This window comes from Lactuca saligna, chromosome 7 (genome assembly GCF_052625555.1).
Source record: "Lactuca saligna cultivar CGN05327 chromosome 7, ASM5262555v1, whole genome shotgun sequence".
NCBI classification, from domain to species: Eukaryota; Viridiplantae; Streptophyta; class Magnoliopsida; order Asterales; family Asteraceae; genus Lactuca; species Lactuca saligna.
In genome coordinates this window covers 7,020,168-7,029,906 of record NC_136423.1, presented here as the reverse complement: position 1 = coordinate 7,029,906, position 9,739 = coordinate 7,020,168, and the positions used below count along the sequence as shown (strand labels likewise).

The 9,739-nt window shown below is 35.5% G+C and overlaps 1 protein-coding gene across 1 annotated transcript; it reads left to right on the top strand.

Annotated features, from left to right (window-relative positions):
- The first annotated feature begins 2,892 nt into the window (after positions 1-2,892).
- LOC145004570 (transketolase, chloroplastic) lies at positions 2,893-6,920 on the top strand. The gene is made up of 7 exons (XM_078963508.1): positions 2,893-3,460; positions 4,063-4,153; positions 4,240-4,345; positions 4,422-4,704; positions 4,857-5,005; positions 5,384-5,537; positions 5,758-6,920. Exons 1-7 carry the CDS (start codon positions 2,963-2,965, stop codon positions 6,715-6,717), a joined length of 2,241 nt encoding a protein of 746 aa, XP_078819634.1. The 5' UTR covers positions 2,893-2,962; the 3' UTR covers positions 6,718-6,920.
- The last annotated feature ends 2,819 nt before the right edge of the window (positions 6,921-9,739 follow it).

Sequence of the window (9,739 nt, the reverse complement as noted above, 5' to 3'; positions counted from 1 at the left end):
AAGTTAAAAGATTAATTCGACCAAAACCCAAAACATTATAGAACTACAATGTCATTTACCCTTTTTATAATTCAATATTTTCTTACTTTTCTTATAAATTCATACTTCGCAAATGTTTAGAATTTGATATTTAGTTTTTCTTTAAAATAAATTAATGTAATACATGAGGTCTTAAAAATCTAAAAAGATCGATAATAATGTGGTGCCGCTTCATAACATTAAATTATTCCAAGAGAAGGTAACTTGAACTTTCTTACTTTTATTTATACGTTCAGTTCCCTTTTTGTTCAACTGTGAGGGGTTTCATGAGATGGGGCTGCTTAATTTGCTATTTTCTTTTTTCCAAAAAGTCAATAAAATTATGTCATCAAATTTGACGGTCAAACAAGGCCAACAACATTACTAATAATACAATCATTGAAAGACAATCAAACCTAAAAGACTAAAATATAAAAACATGTATGAAAAATAATGAAATATTTTGATGTTTTAGTCTTGCAAACTTGATTATTATGACTTTAAGTTATATAATTATTTACTTCTTAAATATTTATTAGGGTGATATCTAGAACTTAGAAGAAAAAAAAGTTTAAAAGTTGTATTTATTTATTTATTTATTATTTTTTTGATATCCTTGTTTTCATCGTATCTCTTTTAGACTCTTTTACAATGAAATCATCTTTACAAAATGGGTTGTCAGAAAAGACGTCACAACTACAGCTACTATTTATGCTATATAAAATGTAAGCAAAAAACATATGGTACGACAAAAGTCATAGATTCTAACAACCTATTAATTACACTATCTTAGATTATTTATCATCTGAATTAGCAAACCAAAACCAATGGTATGATTCTCAACTAACTCATGATACGAGCTTTTCTATAGATCAAGAGAGACAAAGTTTATGAAACACTACAACAAATAAGCGACTTATTGTGTTATTAAGAAATTCGTACATTATGGTTTTTCTTTATACGTCATACGAGAACATTTTCTTGCTGTCGCACATCGAATTTGCCACGATTCATGCCATAAAGAAATTCCGATTATTTAATGTACCAAACTATTTTGTTATCAAATACATTTGCGTAATATTGCGAACAACCAAATAGCATCATCCCACTCGTTATAATTTCTTTTGTATAGAAAAACATAAAATATAATAATAATTATTACTCTTCATTTAGATTTAAGTGCATCACTGCACCCCTCCTCCTTTTAAAATGATTAATGATCTTATAATATTTGTTGAAGCCAATAACTTAATTTGTTTATGATTCTTTTTGTTGAGGTAGGTGACAAAGGATAATGGAGGTAGGTGAAAAAGCAATGGTTGACCATCCTGAAAAAATCCATGTGTTTTTATATAACTTTTTTTATGTTATGTTTTGGCGATTTTTATATTTTTAGTCAAAACCGTAAATAAAATAAACAATTTTTCTTAATTATAAAGAACATGAGTGTGACTTATTCACAAGAATAAATGTGGTCGACTGGTCGCTAACAGATTTATGAAAAAACTGTGTAATTGGAAAGTGAATATTTTTTCAATTGGAAGTCGACTTACTCTCCGTTGTTGGAATCGTTTAAATATTGTTTTTTTGTTTGGGTGGTAAAGCTCAAGAACGAAGGATTTCTTGAATTTTAGATCCTCCAAAGACTTATTCTGTTAGCCCCACTTGTTTCCACATTCATGAGTAGTAATGTACTAAAGTTCCTACTTGTAGGAGATGACTTTGATGAATGTTACTTGTTGGAGATGACTTTGATGAATCGTTTAAATATTTTAAACTATGTGCCTATAAAGATCAACAAAATACTTTGATGAATGTTACTTGATCTTATTCCTCCTACCATAACCAATTTTCCGAATCGAGGTATTGACTTAGAGATGACTTTGTGCTCGAGATGGGATAACCACATTGAAGAGGTGACTCATTTATTTTACACTTGTGAGGTTGCCGATTAAGTTTGGTCAATTGGTATTCTCTTAAAAGATGGATGGATCTCTCCTTTACGGATTTTAGTTCCATTATGGACATTTCTCATGAATGAACTCTCCTCTGATGTCTAAGATGAAACAAGTAGTTTTGGAGGCTATTTTCGTGACAATTATTTGGGTTTTGTGGTCATATAGGCTATAGCAATGGAGTAGTGTTTGAGCCAAACGAGTTATAGAAGAATCAAAATTTTGAACGGATATTTGTTAGTTGCTTCATAAAATTCGGCCGTTCAAAAAAAAAATTATCAAAGAATATTATTGTTCTTTTTAACATAAAACACTATTGATGGAGTCTCAAGTGGATGTTTTACACGATTTTAGTATCATTATTTATCTACCAATCTTATTTTTAGCAAAAACCTTATACATCTTTGACACATTTACAAAACAAAGTTATACTAATAAATAGATATAACTCCCTTCAATTGTCATCAATCTCACTATAACAAATTCAAATAAACATGTGATGCAACCTCATCATCATTTTCATGAACATACTTCTCTTACATATTTATGGTATGACTACTCATATTCTATAAACATAAAATAAAGATCAATGAACAAAATATTATCAGAGCATAAGATACTAAAACCAAATGAACAATTTTAATAAGTAGTGGTTTAAAACCTCTTGTAATATGAGGTTTTTGTTGGTGTAAAAATAAGGAAATGGCATATACCCTTAGACCATTCTGGCTTGATAAAAGAAATCCAAAAATCCAAAGGTGCCAACAACTTGAGGCATTCATTTCCTACCCTCACTTAACGGCTATCATTTCTCCTCCAAATCAATCCAACGGTCTCCCTTTCCCCTATTCATCTCAACCACCCCTCTCCAATCTTCTTCTCTCTCTCAAATTTCATCCGAATCTAAAACTGATAAAACCCCCCTATCAACTGTATAATAACAACAATCACTCCTCCTCGTTCTCTCTACTCTCTCTCTACAAAGAGCCATGGCAGCCTCTACCTCACTTACTCTCTCCCAAGCCGCTCTCTCCCGCTCCGCCGTCCCCCGCCATGGCTCTTCCACAACTGCCACCCAACAATCCACTTCCTTGGCCACCCTCTCAATACCCACTTTCTCTGGACTCAAATCCACCTCCACTTCATCCTCACGCGCCCCCACTCGCCGTCAGGTATCCTCCACGCGCCGCCGTGTGATTGCCAACGCAGCCGTAGAGACCCTTGAGAAGACGGATACCGCGCTGGTGGATAAGTCCGTCAACACCATCAGATTCTTGGCGATTGATGCTGTGGAGAAGGCGAATTCGGGTCACCCTGGTCTTCCCATGGGTTGTGCTCCGATGGGTCATATATTGTACGATGAGGTCATGAGGTATAACCCCAAGAACCCGTATTGGTTCAACAGGGATCGCTTTGTTCTCTCCGCCGGACATGGATGTATGCTCCAGTATGCTCTGTTGCACCTTGCTGGCTACGACAGCGTCCTAGTAAGCCCTTGACGATTATCTCTATGCGTTTCAGTACTAATTTGCATCTAATTTTTCTTGAATTTATCAGTCTGATTAAGTAAAACAAATTTGTTTTTCAATGGCAAACTGAGGCTATTCATAGTTGATCTACCTCGTGATTTCTATCTTCCACATCCTCCATCTGTTCGACGAAATGGTCAAGTGGATTGAATCTGTTTTGGGATCTGGGTTTTTTCAAAAAATTACATTATCATGGTACAAAAAAGTTCATTAGCTATTCTATCTCTTCAAATTTTCAGTAGAGCGTTTATGTGTTCGGACACATATAACTTGTTGGGATCTAGGAATCGGTTTAAATGGGATAAAGATTCATTTTTGTACTTACACAAGCTAATTAACTTGAATAAACATAGCGTTTTGGCTCTTTCATCTCGATCACAAAAGAGTATAACTTTAAGTCTCCAACCCAAATCGTGGAACAAGATTGTACTTCCTTGGCTCACTCTTAGTTTCATTTGTGCTTGATGATACGTTTTTGATTTTGCTATATCTTCACCACTTGATGATTGATTGATCTTTGAATTGATTGTTTGATAATAACCTGGAATATCCTCTATCAGGAAGAGGACTTGAAGCAATTCCGTCAATGGGGAAGCAGAACTCCAGGTCACCCTGAAAACTTTGAAACCCCTGGTATTGAAGTCACCACTGGTTAGTACTCAACTCATACACATCTACATACTAAAATCTTGTAAAAAATCATATCTTTCTAAAAAAAAATCTTTGTTTATTATCAGGTCCTCTTGGTCAAGGTATTGCCAATGCTGTTGGTCTTGCTCTTGCTGAGAAGCATTTAGCTGCCCGATACAACAAACCCGATGCTGAGATCGTTGACCACTACACGTAAGATTTCAAATCTCTATTCGGGTATTCTAAAAATCTAATCTTTATTAAAAAAAATGTTTCTTTTATGATTTAGATACTGTATTCTTGGAGATGGGTGTCAAATGGAAGGGATTGCAAATGAAGCATGTTCACTTGCTGGCCATTGGGGTCTTGGAAAGCTGATTGCTTTCTATGATGACAACCACATCTCCATTGATGGTGACACAGAGATTGCCTTCACTGAGAGTGTGGATACACGTTTTGAGGCTCTTGGGTGGCATATTATCTGGGTCAAGAATGGTAACACTGGTTATGATGAGATTCGTGCTGCCATTAAAGAAGCTAAAGCTGTCACAGATAAACCCACTTTGATCAAGGTACTTAATTATATGATCATGTAAAAAAAAAGTTAGGACATAAGAGAAAAAGTTGTGTTTTCTTGATTTTCTCTTGTAGGATGTTCTTTTTGTGTTATGTCTGAAAGAAACGAGCATATATAGCTTACCAGATTAAGTGATATCTCTTTCAGGTGACAACAACAATTGGTTTTGGATCACCAAACAAGGCGAATTCATACAGTGTCCATGGAGCTGCTTTGGGTGCAAAAGAAGTTGATGCAACCAGACAAAACCTCGGATGGCCTTATGAGCCATTCCATGTACCAGAAGAAGTGAAAAAGTATGCAAAAGTTCTTAAATATTTTGACTTTTTTTCTCGGGTCAAATCCAAGATTCTAAACTAAAGTTTCTAGATTTTATGCAAAGATCTTAAAGATTCTAACTTTTTGTCTTTTGGACCAAATTCAAAATTGGGTTTCTTCTTATTGATGTTATGCAAAAGATCTTAAAGACTCTTAACTTTTTTTTACTGGATCAAAGTAGGGTCTTTCTTGATTTTATGCAAAACATCTTAAAGATTTTAAATTGTTTTCTTGGATCAAATTCAGAATTCCAAATGAGGATTTTTTTTGATATCATGCAAAACATTATAAAGATCCTAACTTTTTTATTGGACCAAATCCAAGATTCTAAGTAAGGTTTCTTGATTTCTTGATAGGCACTGGAGCCGCCACACCCCTGAAGGTGCCGCCCTTGAAGCTGAATGGAACACTAAATTTGCAGAATATGAAAAGAAATATGCCGAAGATGCAGCAGAATTAAAGTCTATTGCTGAAGGCGTATTCCCTGCTGGATGGGAAAAGGCTCTTCCGGTTGGTTTCCTTTTATAGCAAAAAACATATCAACTTTATCTTTCTACAAAAAAAAAAGTTATTCTTCCTGCGACCCCTTAGCTGGCCCACACTATATACAGTGGCCCACTAGGTAGCTAACAATGACATAACAACACAATCCGCTTTGGAATTGAAACTCCCACATTGCAACCTCTAAGACAGTATATTAACTTATTAAAAAACTTTTGTGTTTATGTAGATATACACCCCGGAGACACCCGGCGACGCGACAAGAAACCTCTCACAAACAATGCTAAACGCGTTAGCACCCGTCCTCCCGGGTCTCATCGGTGGAAGTGCCGATCTCGCATCATCAAACATGACTCTAATGAAAATGTTTGGTGATTTCCAAAAAAGCACCCCCGAAGAACGCAACGTCCGATTCGGAGTCCGTGAACACGGAATGGGAGCCATTTGTAACGGAATCGCCCTCCACAGCCCGGGATTCGTCCCCTACTGTGCCACCTTCTTTGTCTTCACCGATTACATGAGAGGTGCAATGAGAATCTCCGCCCTCTCAGAAGCCGGAGTCATCTATGTCATGACTCACGATTCCATCGGGCTAGGAGAAGACGGGCCCACCCATCAACCCATCGAACACTTGGCAAGTTTCCGTGCCATGCCCAACATCTTGATGTTCCGCCCGGCCGACGGAAACGAGACCGCCGGAGCCTACAAGGTGGCGGTGGAGAGCCGGAAAAGACCGTCTATCCTCGCGCTTTCCCGCCAAAAGCTGCCCAACCTGACCGGAACTTCGATTGAAGGCGTCGCCAAAGGTGGGTACACGATTACCGATAATTCCACGGGCAACAAGCCCGATGTGATCTTGATTGGGACCGGGTCGGAGCTGGAGATTGCAGCGAAAGCGGCGGATGAACTTAGAAAGGAAGGGAAAGCGGTTCGGGTTGTTTCGTTTGTTTCATGGGAGCTTTTTGAGGAACAGAGTGAGGAGTACAAGGAGAGTGTTCTTCCTTCTGGTGTAACGGCTCGTGTTAGCATTGAGGCTGCATCGACTTTTGGGTGGGCCAAGATTGTTGGAAGCAAAGGGAAGGCGATTGGGATTGATAAATTTGGGGCAAGTGCACCGGCTCCAAAGATCTATAAGGAGTATGGGATTACTGCTGAAGCTGTCATTGCAGCTGCTAAAGAAGTTTGTTAGGTTTTGATGTCTTTGATTCATAATGGTCTGGTCGGATAAATAATAAAGGGTTGAACTGCTTTTTTTAGTCTTTGATGCATTTCATCGAACACCTAATGTGCGAACTGAACAAAGATGAGAAGAGAAGAGTAGAAGTTGAATGAATTTGTGTACCAAAATTGAAACGTATTTCTACAAGTTTTGTGAATTTATATGTTTGATTATCGATGTGGTGTTCTTTCGAGTAATGTACAATTTTTAAACCGAATAGCTATAAGTTCGTATAAAAACAAAATCTTTATTTCTTACTACATAAAATATCATTCCAATTTTATCGGATGTCCGTGGAGGGACTCACTGCATAAAATATAAGTTATCATACAAGTATTGTTACGCTTTTTGGAACATTTTGTGTTTTCTGTTGGCTAAGATACAAGTCATTATCTTCTTATTAATGTAGTTTTTATAGGACTTTTGAAACATTCGGTTTTTGTAATTTATGTGGGCATAAGTTTGGTTCCATTTAATTTTTTAGGATGTTTTGTTGATGAATTTGAATGGATTGGATGATGGATGAATACAAACCATAGAAGATAAGATAAGGTTATCTAATGTTGTTATTATTGTGTCTCGTATAATGTTTCTGAAAGTCTAGAACGGGTCTGCATGGTCAGTTTGAAGGTTGAAAATGATATGAGAATCATACAAATTAAATCAATATTACTAATGTTTTTTTTATGATATTGATAAATATATAAGTTTGATGATATCTATTTGAAGTGTTTTTAAAAGTTTTAATGCTAGTTGTGATGATAAAAGGGTAGGGATGAATAAGGGACAGTTGCATGGCTCAAAGAAGCCCAAAACCAAACTCTAACTTCATATTCATAATGTCATATTATGAACAACAACTCATGTATGGTGGGACCAATGCATTTAAGATACGATTTTTATACACCAGGGACCTGAAAAATATAAAGAAATGCTAACCTAAGATTTTGGAGTAGCTTTTACTCACAAGAATCAACCCATGGGACCAAAACATGCCAAAACCCTAAGCTAAACTATATCTAAGCAATGAATCATAAAGCTTGAGAGTTTATACCTTCTAGAAGATGATGAAGAAGAGTAGAATCCATATCTACAAGCTCCAAGCTAACCAACACTTCTCCAATGAGCTCCTTCTTCTTTAATATGCACCAAAAACACACCAAATTTCTCAAAGGGCTCAAGATTCTCACAAATGGGGATAAGGTTTCGAGGGGACTGCTTTAGAGGATGGAGGCTGAAGATAAGAAGGTTTCCAAGGGGTTAAAGTATTTAAATAGGGTTCAAGACCCATAAATTAGGGTTTGCCTCTACCACAAGTACGTACAATGTACTCTAGGTATGCCCAACATACTCAAGAGGAACTCACGACTAGGTTTAACGACTTATGATCGATGGTAACTATCAATTACGCCCAACGTAATGGCCTTCCATGCGGCAATCAAATATTTAAAAACTTAAGGAATCTCCCTCGGAACCGGGCGTTACAGTCAGTTTTCCCTAACAAGTAGGTAACTTAATCTATACAGTTGACAAAGTAGTTCTTATTCAAAATTAATTACTTGATTGTAGTGACTTTTATATCTATGACATCCCATATTTTTCAGAACCAAATACAACTTTTTCTTTATGCTTTAAAATACCATGTTGTCTTTTTTGAGGAAAATACATAAATGTCCTCAATACTATTACAGGGTTGTGTCTTTAGTCACTTGACATCATATTCAATTTCCAACAAGCATAGTGCCACTACTTGTGACGCATATAAATCTGAGTGGGTCATGTTTGGAAACTGGGTGAAACACATTGAGTTTTCAAACCTATAATATTTATAATGATAAATAATATATATATATATATATATATATATATATATATATATATATATATATATATATATATATATATATATATATATATATATATATATTAATCCTGTAAAACAAACGTTACCAGATAATATAGATAAATAATCGAATGTAGATATATATAAGACAATCTGGCTATACATACCCAACCCAATCGATTTTCACAAATCCTAATTCAAAGATCATTTGTAAGCAGGGGCGAAACCAGGATTTAAGAATAAGGGGGGCCGACGTCGCAAAAATATATTTAAATATATGTTATATCAAAATAACATAATAGCTTCTACAATTTTGAAAGAGAATTCAACGATAAAAAAATTGTTTAAAGAGAAGTTATATCAATCGTTTCAAGAATGAATTTCCAAAAGTTTTCAACCAACAATAAACGTTGATTTATAGTCATTCATTAACATGCTAATATTAAAAAACTATATTAATTATAGATCCATATCTTTCATTAATTGAATTATACTCAATGATATAATCTATCATTACTAAATATAAAAAACAAAATACCATGTATAATAATATAATTAATGGCAAAGTAAAAAGTTACTGAATATACAAGAATAATTAAAAACATACCTTGTTCTTCAATGGAGAAGATACTGTAGCACAATAGGTAAGTAGCAGAAAATAATGTTGCCGTCTTTTTCAGTTTGGTAATTAGAGTGTGAGCAATTTAAGTAATAAATAAGTTAATTAAGTCAAATGAGGGTTGTGGGCTACAACTACATGACCTGGACTTAAATATCAATTATTTAATGTTTTGATGGCTTAGTATACTGAAACTAAAAAATGTTGGGGGTGGCTGGGCATCCGGCAGCCCCGGTACTAACTCCGTCACTGTTTGTAAGAATCATCTTACCCAATGAATTGTTTGAACAATGGTTTGACTACACAACTAGGGGATTTCTTGGCTGGTGTAAGTTATTTTGAAGGCATCCAAAATGTTAGAGTATTTGATGACTATAGTATCCCATTTCATCTACGTATGGGGGTTGTAAGTCCACACTCGAAACGTAATTCACAAGATCGTCTAGAATAATCAACTGTTGCCATCTTACTCTAGTAGATGACTCAAACATACCTACTGGTTATCCGATACAGATACAGACACACAATTT

Bases quoted from the DNA above. Each gene is read 5' to 3' on its own strand.
- LOC145004570 (XM_078963508.1), top strand. From the start codon at position 2,963: ATGGCAGCCTCTACCTCACTTACTCTCTCCCAAGCCGCTCTCTCCCGC. The intron at 3,461-4,062 runs GTAAGCCCTTGA...ATCCTCTATCAG, and splicing joins CTGGCTACGACAGCGTCCTA to GAAGAGGACTTGAAGCAATT. The intron at 4,705-4,856 runs GTACTTAATTAT...TATCTCTTTCAG, and splicing joins ATAAACCCACTTTGATCAAG to GTGACAACAACAATTGGTTT.